General features: G+C 39.4%; 1 protein-coding gene across 3 annotated transcripts in view; it reads left to right on the top strand.

Annotated features, from left to right (window-relative positions):
- ttc28 (tetratricopeptide repeat domain 28) overlaps positions 1 to 18,325 on the top strand; it is a 229,141-nt gene that overhangs the window by 166,456 nt on the left and 44,360 nt on the right. For all 3 annotated transcript variants that reach the window (XM_023343547.1, XM_023343546.1, XM_023343548.1), the window contains one exon: positions 11,275 to 11,782. In XM_023343547.1, the coding sequence (XP_023199315.1) occupies positions 11,275 to 11,782 (508 nt within the window). The remainder of the gene's footprint in view (positions 1 to 11,274; positions 11,783 to 18,325) is intronic.

Here is an 18,325-nt window from a genome sequence, read left to right as displayed (position 1 = left end):
TTGAAAGAAGAGTTTAAGCATCTCATACAACTAATTTGTTTATTTTAGGTTTTTTTTTTTTTTTTTACATGAGGAGTTGGTATTTGACGGGGAAGATTAAAAAACAGTTAAGAGACAAGACCGAGACATACGTACAAGACAGGGTTATGATAAGACCTCAGACCTGCGACATTTGCTAATAAAGGGTAAGAACCATCTGCGTTGTTCATTTGTCATGCAAGAAATGACATCATTTGCAAACCTCAAAGCTTATTAGCTGGTAAAGTTTAGCTTCCAGCTTTTTATTTGCTTGGCTGAGCATTTAGTGTACAGTTGGTTTCTCAGATTGTATCTGTGAACAGCAGCTGCTTTCTGGTGCAGGAAACAGGTGTTATGAAAGGAGTGTTAAAAGCTGAAAAGCTTTGTCTTCCAGTGTGTGTAATGTCTTTCATGCAGTCACTCAATCCTCTAATCAGCATGAGTTTAAGCATCTTTATAGAAATTGGATGAAACATTTTCTCACGCAAAGCACAACAGCTGTCTTGGATTTCTATAAAGCTTAATTTAACTCATAAAGCAATACTCCAACAGGAAAGTTCTCTGTTCTGGAACATCAGCAAGTTCATTCTGTTAACCAGTAATGCTTTTTGCACTGGCTTTGACTTGAGAAGGCCTGGCAAGGTGGGAGGTTTTTTTTGTCAGCATATTTTGATTGACTTTGGGAAGATGAAACAGAATGCATGCATACATAATTGTAGGAAAGTAGGAGTTCAATAAGAAATCTTCACTTCGCCTCTGGGTTATGGAAAACTACATAAATAAAAAATAAAACTTCAGATGATAATGTTAGGAAAGTACAGCGCTTTCTGTGAAGGCCTTAGAGGTATGTTAGAAGACACCAGTGAACAAATAGCATCACAAAGAACAAGGAACAGGGATAAAACACAAGGATAAAGATGTAAAGTTTAATGCAGGGTTAGCTATAAACATCTCACCTAGAGCTGGTCGAAGCTTAATTTAAAATTTAATCGTCTCAACCAACAAGCTGCTTCACAAAATTAAAAAAGCATTACATATAAAATGGTGAAATACAATCAAATATGAAATACAGAAGTTGAAATGAAAAATATAGACCGCTTAACAAGCAGACGACCCTACATAAAAAAAAATCCCAATAGAACTCAAACTGAACTTAAAAAGCCAACATAACAAATTTGTCTTTTTCAAGAAGAATTTAATAGTTTATCCAGGCTCTGCAGTGGGTTCATCAGACAACAAGCTGTTTCAGAGTCTAGTGACCAAGACATGATCAGGACAGATCATCCTAGCGGTCTTTTGGGGATAAACTGCTCAAGCAATTTAGTTAAACAAAAGGCTGCCAAACTATTTAAGACCTTAGAAGTAAAAGTATTTTAAAATCAATACAAAAGACATACAGGAAAGTTAGCTATAGCTGGAGTGATGTGATCATACCTTCAGATACATGCTGGCAAACACGCTGCAGCAGTTCAGTTCAACTGCAACCAACAAAGAGATGTAAAGATAATTGCAGTATAGCCCATCTAGAAAGCATGAAGAAGTTTTTCAAGGTCTTATGATTGAAGAACTGAAGAAAAGGTTTTGCTTTACCAACATGTAGCTCTTAACCTAAACTGACAGGTGGGGCAAAAAGAGCATTATTCAGAGAAATGGCCATCAGGCCCTTAACTCAGAACTCTGGAGGAGCTGCAGCTGTCAGAATGACGGGGCGCTTAGATTTGAACTCTATAAATATGACTTAAGATATCCTGTTTGCATGTGATGAAAAAAACATGTGGTAAAAAAAAAAAAAAAAGACTTAAAGTCAACTTTAGGGCCAACAAACAAACAGTATAGGTGGCAACAAATTACACTCTGCATCACCCTCAACAGTCATAATGTGAAGGATTGTGGTTGAAGCATCATATTGTGGGGAAGCATTGCATTTCAGCAAGGACAGGTCAGAGTTGATAGGAATATTGAGGTAAACACAAGGCAATACTTGAGGAAAACCTGAAGCTGAAAATGAATTAAAACTGGGGACAAAGATTTACAATGCAGTAGGAAAACTATATTAGACACATACACCGCTTTCAATGCAGGGTCACATCATGGACATGCTGCCAGTTCATCACAGTGCAACGCAGAGACATCACTCAATTTAGTGGGACCCATCAAGCTAACATTCATGTCTTTAGACTTTAGCAGAAAGCTGGAGTACCTGGAGAGTCTCCCGTGCCTGCACTGGGAGAATGTGCAAACTCAATGCAGAAAATCCCAGCCAAAAACTTTGAAAAACAAAACAGGACTTTACCACTGAAAGGCAACAGTGGGTTCACTTCTTAGGTTCAGCAGGGAAGCTTAATCACATTAATTATCAACACTTGTATTTTAAATTTGACAAAAATACTAAAAGTTGATTTTAAAAATCTGATTTTATGACTCGCTTTTTCATATCACTAGCTAAATCCCCACATCATTCCGAAAAAGTGGGAAAAAAAATTCAATTTTCCTTTCAGTTCACAGAAATCTGAGTGGTCTAAACCCATTAGGCACGAGTGGCTAGAGGAGGGGCCGCCAGACGCCCTGTCACCTTTCTTGGAGAAAACCGTGACGCGTGGAGAGCCAGGACAGTTGGTTGTCACTCTTCATTTCATTCATTGTGTCAGGCTGCTCCAAGCAACAACTCTGGCCAGCTCATATCGATCCAGGTCCTCAGACCTTAACCTGTGTGTTCTTTAATCTCCCCTCCCCTCCCCTTTTTTGTGTACCATTAAAAAGATGGAACTCTGTCTGCCAGGCCTGATTTGTCCAGCTGTACGCCCTGACAGGTACTCCCCCTTCCACCCTTCAGCTTGCAGAGCGCCTCTTAATAACCTCAGATGGTTGCGTCCTTGGATTGACTGCTGGGCGCCCTGCTGAACGGTCTCTGACGGACATACTGGCCTTAGAGCTTGCACTATATTTGGCAGTTTGTCCTCAAACCCGGCAGGAAGCAATGAAAACAGCTAATTAGCTTTTAATGGAAGCACTTTAAAAATGATCATCGGTCGTTCCATCTATCTCCGTTGCATCTCTGCGTCGCACCTGTATTAGTTGAGTAGTGTCATTATGCTAAAGAAGGAGGTATCCTCTCTACCCCTTGCCGGAGGCTTTGCAAAGTGGCAAATGTTGATGTACGCCTCGCTCCCACATCTCAAATGACTTTGAAACACCACTGTGATTTCCCTTTCTGTCACAGCAAAGTCTCTCCAGAATTGATTCCTTACACCAGCAGGCATCACACAGTTATTTTTTTTTCTTCCTGTGGAGATTTGACTTCAGTAAAGACACAAACAGCAGCGCCGTATATAACCCTTTGAGGCCCTGCTCTGATTTGGAGTGCATTAAGATTCATTCACAGTGCCACACATCCCCTGTGTGTTACCTCTTCAATTTCCTGCTCGCACAGACCTTAGATTCACGTGTTTATATCAGATGGCAGCAGAGCTGTTTTTGCATTTGAACAATGCTGACATCCTGTCACAGGGGACGGCCACTCCAAGACAGGCGCTACAGGGAAGCCCGGTCGCTCCGCCTTGCTCCCCTTTGCTTTCCTGTCTTACCATTAGGCCAGTTCTGTAAACAGTGTTTTGTCTATCGCATTGCAGGAGAGAGGCAGCTTGAAATATCAAACCCCCGCAGCCACGTAAAGGGAACAGTCAAATTTTCCACTAATGCCAGAGGAGACTGTCAGGTTACATTTTTCTCTCTGCCTCTGGTGTGTCTTCCCCTCTCCCTTGTTGCTTGTTTACAGCCAACTCAGAATATATGCTCAACAAAACAACACAGGCACACAATTATTGCTGGACGATGTATGTCCTTTGTGCACGAATCCAAGAAGTAAAAAGAAGCTATGCGCACGTGGGCACAATCCAGGGAATATATGTGGTATAATTTTGTGTTTCTGTGAACGGGTCTTTACCTCTATGGATTCTGTTGCTCCGACATAATGAGGAAAAAAAATCCACTATTTGTTTATTGTGACAGCGTACCAGAAAATAACTACTTTTTCACATGCAAAAGAAGGAACTATGTGGTTATTTAAATGCCTTGATTTGATGCATCAAGAATATTATATTACATTATATGTTTATTTTGTGAGTGTCAGTTCTGTGTGGATGTGTCCTGAAGAGCATCACCGTTAATCGATCAAATCAGATGCAGGGATTGGTCAAAGAATGTACTGTATGTGCATGGAAATTGTTTTAGTTATGCTTTTAGTGAAACAAACGCTTGAAAACTGCTATTCCGAATCGTGAAAACGTGAAAGGTGTGTAATTTAAGTCAAGCTGGACAATTCAGTTCGGTTTATTTATGTAGCTCCAATTCACAACAAATGTCGACAAAATTTAGCACGGAAGAGTGAAGTAAAACAATCATGGAGGAAACGGGGAGTTCTGTGTTGTCGAGCTCCTGTAATTCTTCCTTGCTGACTTTCCTTTTTCTCATTGTTCCTAAAGACTCTCAGCTTTAACTCACATGCCGCATAGCTAAATAAAGATTTGCTGCAAGGCGCGTATAGTAAAGGGTAGGGCTTAAAGTAACATTAGGGATAAGAAATGTATTATTAATTGGCTGGGAAAAATAAAACAGTAGTACATTTTCATTCATTTTCTGTTACTAAATGCAGATAAGAGTACTTAAGAAGCCCTGATTAGAGAAATTTGGTTATGTTTGGGGGGGGGGGGGGGGGGGCTTCATGGTCGTGTAGGCAAATCCACGTTATGCCTTCTGGAGCGATAAAATTACAGCTGTGTGTGCATGTGAGTGTCCATGTTTGCCTGCGAGTGTGCGTGGAGGAGAGCAGTCAGGCGCAGCTGTACCTGCCCTCGCTTGGCAGAGCACAGCTTTTGCCAGCTTAAAAAGCAGAAGGTTTTGATATGGCAGAGAAGCAGTCATTTGGCTGATCTAATGGTGGCTCCCCTGGGGTTCGTATCTCTTTGCAAACACAGAGCGGGGGACAGCGAATGGAGTATAGACCCATAAAACCACAGGAATATTTTGTCAAATCCCAATACCCCACCCCCAGCCTCTCTGCTGATATTACCAGCATATTTCCTGTAAATTCCCCCCTTTATTATTCTGAATAAATGAATAACGCCATTTATTCAGACGTTATTTGCACACACACTCACGCGGATAACGGCAAATGCACCGGAGAGCGTCTTTTTCTATGAGATTCTGTGAGATCATCACTGGCCTGTTCTGTTTGACTTGATTGCATCTCAGATGCCTCCTTTTTTTTTTGTCAACGTGCGTTGCTGCAGGTGAATGTAGATCTAAAGAAAATGTTCACCTTAGGGATGTCTTCAATATTCTCCTCTCTCATCTTTCAAAGACAATTTCTCCCGAAGCCTTTCATGCTCCCCCCTCGCCTCCCGCGCTGCTCCACCCTCACATCCTTTTCATTTTAAAGTGGGACTCGGTTCCCTGCCAGCTTGTCCCCGAGCCCAGCTTGTTAAGAGAGACACTGGTGCATGGTCTTCCTCACCTTCCCACTCCAGTTCCTTTTAATTAGACCTCTGTTCTTTTGTGCATGTGTTTACAATAGGGTATATTAGTGTGTGTGTGGGTGGGTGTGTGTGCGTGAACTGTAAGAGTAGCTGTTGACATCACAGTGGCTTTGTTTGTTGTTCTCTTGGTAAACCAAAGCACTTGGTAAACCAAACCAGTCTGTAAAACTTAAATTAAGAATAAATTGAGTCAGACCATTATATCTTGTTTTATTTTTTATTTTTTAAATAAATGAAGCTTCTTTGCTTCTGTTTTTCTTTGTTTTGGAGATGTATGCTGATTTTTTTTCACCTTTGTTAATACTTACATAAAGGTAGAGGATTTCCGGCTTTCGGCGGGAAATTTCAGAATGAACCTTTGCAGGTGAATTTAGTGAAACCTTTAAACTTTTGAATGGACATGTCCAACTGTTCAATGTTTCACTTGATGAAAAAGTACTAGTCATAAGTGAAATAATCTACCAGTGGAAATAGTACGTCAATATTAATGATTTATTTACTTAAAACAAGCTGCTGAAAAGTTACTTGTAAGTTAGTTGTCTTGTTTCAAGGATATTAAGATATTTGCACAAGAAACTAGACCAAACATACTTGATCAGATTTTGTGTATTTGCAGTGCAAGTGTTGGGGTGTGCAGCCAGATCTTGGAAAATAGTTGTTTTACTTTGCTTAAACAAAACTTTGAAGCAAAGGTTTGTGCGCTTAAAACAACATTAAATATACTTTCTGTAGATTTTTACACAAGCCTTTCCAGTTTGCATCTGGTGGCAGAAACTTCTGGTTAGGTTCTAAAATCTTTCAAATTCTTTGCATTGAATTCACCAAATGTTGCATGAAGATGTTTCTGAACACTGCAAATACATTTAAAATGTGATCTGTAATGAAAAACTAACCTGTACACTTATTAATAAATCACAGATTTTGTTTTAGAATGACAATTAAATAACAATAGACAACTTTAAAAGTTGCGTGTTGTTTCTCTTGCCAACGTATGCTTTTTCTCTATTACCTTCTTGATCTTTCAAACTTCTCACTCCTGGATCTCTGCATCCCTACTGCTCCTGTTGATTACATGGGGAACTGTAATACGCCCGGCTGAAGGATTAACATCCATATTGGTGGAGCGAACAGAGAGGTTGTTGTCACCTTTGTGGTAATAGAATCAAACCTGCCGTCTGTCTCCTCTTTATAAGAGAGAGCAGCTCTTCTCCTCTTTCATATAATCCCATTAACAGCACTTTGCAGAAATAAGGTCTGCCCTGATTTTTCCTGCAGCCTGCTGTTTGGACAGAGGGCAGGCTGCAGGGTTTTTAACACCATCATCTCCCAACCCTATCTGCAAGATGTCTCTTTCTGATTTTTGGCAGAAATATGGGGTTATCATTCATTTTCATCAATGAAGTGATGGAATATTTTTGCTTTGGATTGCAAAAATATTCTAGCCCCTCCAAGTTTGCTGCATTTGCAAGAATACAAACAGAAACTTTACTGTATTGTTCTTGAATTTTATGTGATGACAAATAAAAGAAATCCATAATAGTGGGGTGGAATTGAAATGACACATGGTTTTCAAAGTATTTTACAAATTTACAAAGTGCAGTTTGCGTTTGCATTAAACTGCGGCAACTTATTCCCCGTGACCCACAGTTTAGTGCAGCTAGCTGCTTTCAGAAGCCCAAAGATGCCCCATTTCCAGTTTGGCAAAAGCCATTTGGAGGATACAAATTAATATTTTATCCTAGATTGAACATTTTTTGCTGATTAAAGCTAGAACTATGCTTTTCTTCAGAATGAAAGGCATGCGTCTATGAAAAGACCTTACAGAAACATTTCCCAATTAATTTAAGTTTATGGTTGTAATGTGACAAAAATAATTAAAAAAAAAACAAACAAAAAACACAACTGTCTTTAAATGGGCTTTAAAAAAAACTTGGTCTAACGTTAAATTTTACAATGTCTTAAGGTTCGACTTTTAAACTTTTGTGATACTTATTAAGCTTTACTGGCAGTTTATTCAGTCATAACTTTTTTCATATCAAATTTGTTTAAAGGAATGAATGACCTTCTAGCCCGTAATCCTGTCAAAGCAGTCGGTGCTTGTTTGTACACCTGGCAATATTTGTGTTTGCTTGCTTTCGCTGATTCAAAGGGAGGTTCCACACCCATGTGTTGAGCTTTCTTCAAAGCAGACTGCCTTACAAGTGCAACCATGATCCAACCACTAAGATCTCATGGCAGCCGGGGTTGTCCCCGTAGCCTGAGCCAGGCTCTGATGATAGCCTTGGCTGTTTGGAGTTCGTCTGACCTCAAAGGTCCAAAGTGAAATAAGGAGGATTTTCAAAGACGTAGTCACACAGCTGTGAGGTGAGGTATAACCACAGACGGCAGTAAAGCTGTGGGCACCACTCTGTTCCAGGATGAGAAAAAGAAACACCCACGGAGCTCAGAGCCATAAATTCACACTGAACCATCAACTTTGGCCACCAGAGAAAACTCTGCTGCAGGTTGTGAGGATCTAATCTTCAGAGGTCAATTTCTTTTTACCTCCAGAGGTATGGGTTAAAAACACCTAACTTGCAAAAGTATTCATTGTTATACATTGCAACTACAAACTTCAATGTATTTTGATAAGATTTCATATAGCAGATCTGCTCACACAGTAATTATGATGTGAATACATGGTTTTCATCATCCCTTACGAAGCAGAAAAAGCATCACCCTGATACGCAACGTCCAGTAGACACAAGGCTTCATTGTTTGGTACCACATAGTATTCACCCAGGGCATCTAGATAAAAAATGTCTGCCACATCTTTCACTTTTATTTGTAAAAAACATTAAAACCATGTGTCATTCTATTTCACAAATATCTCCTACTTTGTGTTGGTTTATCACAAATTCCCCCCCCCCCCCCCCCCCCAAAAAAAGTTCAATAATATTTTTGCAATTCTCTGTAACAGTCCTCAACGAGGGACAAGATGGCTAATGACACAGAAGCCAAGCATTTCTGAATCTGCTGCCTCCCTCGTTGTCTGAAAGTTTGTCTTTCAGTTCGGTTAGCTATGCTACAGAACGTGTTAGCTGATTAGAGCCAGTGGCCTATCAACTGTTTATAATGGACGGCGGTAGGATTAGTCAAATCCCCACACATCCGGAGGAAGGCTGGACTCTGTAAACACAATCAGAACTGACTTTGTAAAGGAGAAGTGCGAATGGGTGGGTGTGATTATGTGTGCGAAGACCGGGAGGAGGAGGTCAGAGCAGAGATGGAGGAGCGATAAGTGCAGGAAAGAAACTGAATGAAATTAGAAATGGGTCTGATTTGAAATGGGTCAAATCAGGGATTGTGTGGAATAATATTTTCTCCAGGCAAAAATGTTGCTTTGTGTTGGGGCAGACAGACACAGATAGTCTCAGTCTACCTTCCTGGAGCCCAAACACAGTCAGTCCTCTGTTACTGGAACGGCTGGCTCCTCATTATCTGCCTATCTCAGCTCCCATCTGAGGAGAAAATGCAGCGTTGCACTATCACTTTAGAGGGACACTGATCACAAGAGCAACTCATCTCCACTGAAGTAGATTGCGCCCTCCCCCCTTTTTTCGCATCCCCACCTTCGTCTCCCGCTGTGCTCGGCTGAAGACGGACAGAGATGAGGAATCTTCTGTTTTCTGCTAAGAAAAGTGGAAGTTTGAGCCAGAGAGATGGAGCGAAGCTTCAAAAGGCACATGTAATTGAGCAGCTCTAGATAGGCTATCTAGAAACATGAAACAGCAACAGTTGTGACGGAGGGTAATTGCCTCCTGGGCTCATATAATGCCTTGTCGAGTCTTTAAACTTGAGCAAACTGCTGGAAGTTCTTATGTCAGCAGGTAATTGGTTCCAGCATCAGCAGCTGTGTGGAATGAAGGAAAGATTGGATTTTGTGTATTTGTGCATTTGGAAAAAAGGTTGCCAAAAAAGATCCTCAGAAAAGAGAATACCTTTATAAGGGCTTGTAGGAGAGTCCAAACTAGAGGTGATCCGATCAATATTTTGTGGTCAATTGCCAATGTCCAATTTTATTGGTACAATATAGAAAGTTATTAAAACACCAATTTTGAAGAATCATGTCAAAACAGATGTCTTGAAAGTCCAATAAGTGGTCTGTTAAATGTCCTGTTTATGTATTTTTAAAAAAGTAAATAGTTACAGCATTTTAAAATCAGAAATTAGTAATACCCCTCAGTGTACATTAAAACAGCAAAAGCTGTAACTCAAAAACAGGAGAAGACATTTTTTTGGATATAGACAATAATCATTCAGGAAATGTTTTTTGATTAATAAAGTTTAAGTTTAGTACAACATAAAATAATATCCAGTTATCTTGTTTTAAGTTCTTTGTGGTCGTCTCTACTAAATGTAGTAAAGTTTGAGTCTTCTCTCTGTAACAGCTTCATGTTGTGCAAGAGATTCTACATGCCTGTGGATTGTTCAGTGTTTGGAAAAAAAGGTTTTTTTATATTTCAAATGGCAAGATTTATGCTTTCTACAAAAAAATAAAATAAAATATATATATATATATATATATATATATATATATATATATATATATATATATAGTATCCAAATAACACTGATTAATAGCAAGAAACCAAATTACGTCCTGATCTCTAACTTTGTTTTGTGAAAAATCAGTTCAATCTGCTCCCTTTGTGAGTATCGCTGGGAAGTTTTAAACTGATTGGCTTTGAATGGTGTTTCATGAACATTTTATGCCTGCAGAAATGTATCCCTCGCTGTTGCTGACTTCAGAGTTTTCAGACTCCTAAGCTATGCTAGAAGAGCACTAATATGGCCTTAACTGTCAGGATGGTGGTTCACCTCTTCGCTGGCCTCTCTCCAAACCCCATCCTGGCTGGAGATTGCAAAGTGGGACATTGGAAAGGATATGCTTTATTATCTGCCTCCTGCATGATTAATTGAACATCTGTTCACTTCATGACAACTGACCCCAATTCCCCACTGTTTATCCTCTGTATATACAGTTAATAAGCCTGCAGTGAAAGTGTCACATAAGAGGTCAAGACTTCATTTTTGGCAGCCATCTATATTTCACGACTGCAATGTCAGCTTTTAAGTCTAGTTTGACGGTTTGCCTTTTCACTGACGAACCCTGGTGGAGAGAGTTAAAGTCTGAGTGGAGATCCGAAATGAATCCTGGATGATTTTTTTTTTTTTTTTTTCTACTAGAGAGGTCTTGTCACCAGTTGGCTGGCCCCCCACAGATGTGGTGTGAAGCTGAAACCTCCCTCCTCTTCCTCCTGATTAACAGAGTCTTTGTTCCGTTGGTGGTGGCACGCCATGAGGCATGATTGCAGTGGGCAAACTGGCAGCTTTAAAGAAAGCCTGCCGCTGTGCTGATCTGCATCACACTTTACCCCCCTCCTCTCTCAGCATAGGGGAAATCAAATCAGGTTTTGTTTGTTGTTTGGTCTCTGAGCATTAGGCCTCTTTTAAAACTCAGGTATTGTGATTTATTTATTTTTTTCAGCTCGATCCATGTACAATTTTCTAGATAAAGGGATATTTTAGTGCTGGTGAGGAATTTGTGAAGCAGAGCCAAAAAATTACTTTTTGTTAATGAAGTATTGGTATAATTAATTAAAGTTTTTGATTTTTTTCTTTTTCGTGTGCCTACAGAGTAAAACATTTCTGACGCACCGATTCTTATGTCTTTTTGCAGGCTGCTTCAATGGCGCTGAGCAGCTTGGGCCATGTATATACCGCCATAGGGGACTATCCGAACGCCCTCGCCAGCCACAAGCAGTGCGTCCTGCTGGCCAAGCAGTCCAAGGATCAGCTGTCTGAGGCTCGTGAGCTGGGAAACATGGGAGCCGTCTACATCGCCATGGGAGACTTTGATAATGCTGTTCAATGTCACGAGCAACATTTGGGCATCGCTAAAGCCCTGGAAAATAAAAGAGAAGAGGCCCGAGCTTACAGCAACCTCGGTAGTGCCTACCACTACCATCGTAACTTTGACAAGGCCATGTCCTACCACACCCATGTCCTGGAGCTTGCGCAGGAGCTGGAGGAAAAGTCCATCGAGATGAGGGCATATGCAGGGCTGGGTCACGCTGCCCGCTGTATGCAAGACTTGGAGAGAGCCAAGCAGTACCATGAACAGCAGCTGTCAATCGCTGAAGGACTGAAGGACAGGGCTGCAGAAGGAAGGGCATCCTCCAACTTGGGTATGTATGTCAAACATTTCAGTTGCTTGATGAGTGACAACAGGATGCATATCAAATTCAACGTTAAGAAGATGGGAAATAGATTTAACTCTCCATGAACTTAATTTACATAGCACTTTTCCAGTGATACAAACCACGTAGAGCACGTTACACAAGAGCCACATTGGTAAGTAATTTTCCTTTTAATTTAGAAGTAGCAGTCAATCAAATCAATCAGTTGCTACGGTCCACTCCAGTTCTTTGAGAGGTTAATCATTATTTATATTAGAAAATCAATGTTGTCACAGTGCTTTGTGAGGAAGACGTTACTGCAAAACAGGGTTCTATCATTTCTACTTTAAGAAAAGGATAAAATGATAGCAAAGTTAATATTTTAATCTGTATTTAGTATTTAATATTAGCATTTAGTGCTAATAGTAATAATTTAATAACAGTTTGTACAAAATCCCATTTTTAAAATGTAACCCAAATTGCTGCATGTTCAAAATACCACAGTGTGCCTTGCTATACAAGACATCAAGGTAGCCAACATGGTAGGTGGTGCTATTTAAAACTCTGGGAAGTTATTAAATCAAGATTCATGCTGTCTTCTGTCTTAGTCATAAGGAGACACACAGTTCAATACACCTGTACAGCTATGTGTATAATGTAACTTAACATTTATATACAAATTAAACAGTGACGAAGAAACAATGTACATTTCAAAAATGATGGAACAGAAAATCCACAGTGCCATTATGGACAACAGTCAGCCAACAAAGCCTCATCTCACCTACAGTAAAAACATTTCATCTTAGATATTCAATGGTCAGAAATAAATCAGAGAAAAGTCAAACTTATTTTAAGATTTTCTGCAGGCTGCCACATGTACTTTCTTCTCCATGTCTACTGAGCAGACTCCATGAAGCGGGCTTGTTTGAAACCTTTGTTAAGGCACCACTCAGCTTTCGGCTTTCATGACTGAAGTCATGCATCTTCACTGTTTGCAGTTGAGTTTAAAACAAAGATTTGCATTTGATTAGTTAATATGACATGGCCTTGTTTGGTCCTTCAATTGTGAAATTATCCATGCAGGTCAATGGCGCAAACAGTGTTTCTGATTTATGTCTATCCACACATTTAATACTATTTCCTCAGGCTCTACCAGACATGTAATATTTTTAGCAGTTTATACAGTGAGAGATTAGAGATACATCAACTTTATGAGTTAAAAATTACATTAATGACATTACTGGCTTTTGAACCCAAGGAGACTTGGGGGATGTTTCAGTGCAATAAAAGTTTCCAGACACCCTGACCACCTTAAAAGTGAAGCAAAGTGAAGTTATATTTCTGTTAAAGGAACTTTTAAGCATTCCAGTAATTTGTGATATTATTGCATTAAAAACAATGATTCCTGAAAATGTTTTTTCTTTAATTGAATAAATGTAATCAGATTGAATGTTGGATTTACTTACTTTTTGTTTGAAAAATATGTTCCTGTAATAAATGCTGAAAATAGGTATTCCAAAATTTTAAGCAGAGATATTAAATCTTGTATTTTTGTGTGATTTCTCTTTTGAGTATGAATTTAAATTGAGTAATAACCACTTCACTGCAGAGGGCCGTCCAGTCCAAGCCTGCAAGGTGCAGCAGATTTATGTCGTCATACAGAACCTCCTTAGAGATGATCAGGCTTCTGATCATTCGTAGGTACCAAAAGTTTTGTTTTCGGTGCAATCTGGGCACTTCTTGAATGATCCCAACTTTTAGCCAGTTTGATAGAGTGAGAGAGGACAGGAAAAGTGGACTCATCAGAATGAATGTTAATGTTCAGTTAAAGAAAAAGAAAACTCTGTAGGTTTTCTAAAAGTTAATTATTCTGAATAAGTAAGCTTGTTTTGTTTTTTGTTGCTTTTACAGCATGAGGGTCTTCATTTCTTGTTTGCATTTCCACAATGCCTCGGGCTACATTCCTTTATCTTCATTTAAATGAGCTGTTTACTTTTTTCCGAAGATATTTATGGTCCGTATGTCAGCAATGTTTATGCTGCTTTTAAGAGAGACAATCAGTATGTTGAATGCAGTGCCATTATTTAATTTCCAGCTGTTGTGCAGAGGATGTGAGGGTTACATTAATTCCTGTTGTTGAAAGAGCCTTGCAGATTGTGCAAGATTAGATGATAGAGAAACAGCAGAGTAAGCTGAAAAGTTCTGTTAAAATCTAACGTAAACTATAACACATCCTGTCAAGTCATAAATAAAGTTACAAAACCCTAAAAAAATGTGTGTTTTAATCATATTAACACTACAGAAAATATTCTGCAATTTGGCCTGAATGAATCTAAAATAAAATGTTAAAAAGTCACACATTACAAGTTTTTTTGAATTTATAAATCTCTATAGTGTAGGACTGTAGTACTTGGTGATATGGAAAACACATTAAACAAATAAATTAATAAATATGATGAAATAGTTTTTTTTAACACATTTAATATTCATTACATTTAAGATTTTATTACAAAATCCTGTGCTCTGCTTTCTTTTATTACATACTTTAATATATATCCCAATATTTACTTGATTTTTATTACTTAAATGTGTGAATTTATAAAATTATATAAATGAATGGGCTTGGATCACAACCACCCACTCGTGATTGCATTATGAAATGACAACAAATCGTCCAGAGCTTCTTCAAGTCCCACATATTCAAATCCCACTTCGTAAACATCCTCTGATCAGTCAAAGGAAGAAAGCACTAGAGCACATCACCTGCTCATTTGAAATCTGTTGTATATCTCAATCTTTTAAGAAATCTATGAAGTCGTGATTGGTTTGGCAAACATTTCCACACGTGTAGTTTTAAATCCTTTTTTTTTTTTTTTTTTGCTGCTGCATCTGTTTTTTGTAATGTCCTTGATGCAGTCATAGCATTTGCTTTCCGGTAATGGTTTCAATATAAGTCAGTCCACACGTTTGTAAGTGGAAGAGATTTCTCTCTTTTCTAAGCTTTATTATTTAATTTAAAGCACTTTTTAAAAATGCCTCTTTGGAGTCTTGGGTCTAAATGGCCGTTTTGGTCTAATTTTGAATTTGCCCTTATATTTTCACCATAAAAACTAAATATAAAACAAAATCAATATAAAAACACTACTTTTACAAAGTTTGAAGTCTCTACTGTCCAACAGAAATGAAATGCTCACTTCTCATGGCGTCTTTTTTTTATACAGAAGTCTTTTAAATGCATGACGTCATGCCCGCCACAGGGCGGGCGTCGACCTCAAAGGGTTAAACAAAACGCCCAAATAGATCAATTATGCTGATGGCTACATGCTACTTTATAACCTTTAATATGTGCTGGTTCTGATCAAATAACCATGAATAAATAAATGTAGTACTAGCAAGATACTACATGCTAGTACTGCATTTACCATGGCCAGCTGGGAATCCAGTTAACGTGTTATCACTCCTGCATGAGAGCTAGGTAAAGAAAAACTGGCACGTCTGAGCAAGAGCATAGAACTTCAATGCACAGAATGTGATTTGTCCTACTGTCTCACTGCTTTGGTTGAACACTTTCTAATCTCCTCGATGACATAATGTTGTCAAACAATCCACCTTTAATCTACCTAATCAAGTGCTAACACCTTGATATACCAAAAATTTAATTAATAGCAGACGAACCCTTCGCAGTTGACTAATATACATAAAGCAGGAGCCTCAGGTTGTGAAACTGTCCTTTTGGCTTTTTAGTATCCTACTAGATATATTAGATCAGCAGCTCCTCAATATTTAGGCCAGCAATTACAACCAGACCTGGATGACTTATGATGGCCATTAAGGTGATGGTAAACCAGACTCTAATGGACAACTAAGAGGTACGATAATTCCTTCCAAATGAATTATTCCTTAACCTAACATCTAAAATCGCGGAGGCGGACATTAGGGTTAATCGGGCAAACATAAATTGAAGCCATGGTCTGCTTCGCCACACCTGATGGTTACACACACGCACCGTCTGGGCCGCTTTTAGCTTCAGCGCCAGCCTAAATTTAACCCAGGGACCTGGGAACAGGTTGACATAAATTAGATGCTTCAGCGAGAGCATTTTATGATTCTTCACTACATGTGAGCTTTATTACGAGTGGGCACTCTGTGTCAGGCAGAAAATTTATTCCTCTGCTGCATGCGGTGTGATTGCGTGAGAGAGTGTGAGAGCACTTTTATTCATCATAAACTGTGATATTACAGTCCCCCCAGTTACGACGGCGCAATGATAATCCAGCTGATTTAGTGTTGGGAGGCCTCGAGTTGATGACGGAGCACGTGTTGAGTGAGCGGGCAGTGGCTATGATGCCTGTTGCTCCGCGGGCGCTGGGCGGACGGAGTTGGACGGGGATGTGGATGAAGCAACACTTGACATCCAGGAGAGAGCCAGTTGTCTGGCTCATAAGCGCTACCTAAACTGTTAGCACTTCTCGCCTGCTTTCTGCCTCTTTACTTTTTCCACGCTTCCTCCTCTCACTCTGCCTCTCCTCTCACCCCCACTGATTCCAATCTGCAGCTGTCAAGCTCCCAGTAATTGAAACTGACTTGATGAATCGCTTAATTACCTTTAATAGCTGATTCGAGAGGAACTGAATAATGAAGATAACGGAGAATGAAGTGGAGGTTGCGGCGCATCGGTCTGTAATTGCCCCATTGTTGTTGTTTTTTTTGTTTATGGCAGGAGGGCGTGCATTGTTTTTTTCTGCCATCAGTGCCCCACGAGCCTGCTTAGCACAAGAAGATATGGGGCTAAAACTAACGGGATGTTGTTTCTCGCTTCAAAAAACAACCCTTTCCCCCTGCTCCTCCAAAAAAAAAACACAATGGAGATGATGATCGCGAGAAGATTAACAAGTGAAGATGAAAGCTGTAAACATTGTGCTGGTAATGGGAAGGAGAAGTTGCAGAAGCAAAAATGAGCAAACGCTTATTATAATTGCAAGTGGGGTGGGTGACATAGCTCTGAGGGACAGTTGTGTAAAGATTGCAGCACTTTAATATCTAACCATGATGCCCAGCGGTACCAACAGCATAGGCTCAGCACACTCTGACCTATACAGAATATGGAAATTTTGCATTCCAGTCGTATTTATAATTCATCAATCGGCTAACTTACCCTTCAGTCAGCAATATTTCATATCTAAGGCAGGACATAAGCTTTCGGCTGCCATCTACAATGCTCTGGAAAAGCATTCCCCCATTTACAGATGTCTGATTCGTTATTGCCACAAAAATTCCAGAAAATCAAAAAGTTGTCGATATTTTAAAAAATTACGCGTATTTAATACAAAAACATGGTTATTTATTTAGACAAAAAAGCTACTAGACCAGTCCCGCCTGGTGATCACATGGGCCAAAAGATTACAAAAAGCAACACATCATTCCATGATCTAAAGAAATTTGTCCTTGGCATCTACCATTCTGGAGACGATTAAAGAATCAACCAAAGTTGCTTCAAGAATTCAGCAACTACTCATCCAGGAGGCCCCAAAATGACGCAGTCAAAATATAAATTAAATCATCTCAAATGAAATAAGGTCTACTTTTGCTGAATTTCAACATCTGTCTACTTGGGGAAGAAAAATGATTATTTCCTTGTCATAAAAATAGTTTTGTAGAAAAGCTTGCATTAGAGCAACTTAATGTTAGTCCACAGTGACTTTACTAGAGCACTTGCAGGATTAAACAGCAAACATTACCACGTCTGTAACTGGAACAGCAAGGCTAAATGCAGAGTATGTGTATAATTAAGACTCTCCCTACTATAAAACACTGCAGCCTCACTAGCCTCAGTTAAGGTCAGTGTTTATAGTTCTGTGCTGAGAAAGACTGGGCAAAAAGGCCAAAAGGAACACAGTGTCGTTTTACCTTTGCCAAAAACACGTTTTATTATTGATTTTATTGATGTTTTATTAAATCTGCTGAAGCTTCAGAAAAAGAGCATCATGCTGACATGTAAACATGATGGTGGTAGTGTGAGTGTTTGGGGCTACTTTGCTGCATTTTAGTCCTTTGCGTCTTGACATAATTGATGGAACCATGAATCTGCTCTCACCCAGAAGATCCTGAAAGAGAATGCCCCGCATTCATTTTGTGACCTTACGCACAAAACTGGTTATTCTGCAGAAAAAGCACACCAATCGAGATTCTTCAGAATCACCTTGTAGAGGCCATTCATGCTGGGGAATCTTGTGATGTGGTTGAATTAAAGTAATTCTGCAAATTAAAGTTGGACAAAATTCCTCCACAGTGATGTAGAAGACTCACTGTAAGTGCTTTTACAGCACAGCATATAGCAGCCCCACAGCTTACGACCTGTCTCCGATTACAAATATTTTCTGCTATAATTGACATTTTGATATTCGCCAAACTTAAGTGTGCCCCCCTCCAACCCCTGTTTAGCTTCAAATAGACATTTAACAAGCTGTTTGGAATGGCTTGTTGTTGTAGTTTTGCCGTTATGTCCTTGTTGCCCTGGAATCATACCTCCTTATTTAGCCGCATGTCTCAAAG

Source organism: Xiphophorus maculatus, chromosome 12 (assembly GCF_002775205.1).
Source record: "Xiphophorus maculatus strain JP 163 A chromosome 12, X_maculatus-5.0-male, whole genome shotgun sequence".
In the NCBI taxonomy this organism is placed as follows: domain Eukaryota; kingdom Metazoa; phylum Chordata; class Actinopteri; order Cyprinodontiformes; family Poeciliidae; genus Xiphophorus; species Xiphophorus maculatus.
Note: the sequence above shows the minus strand (reverse complement) of the source record. Positions and strands in the feature narration are given on the sequence as shown.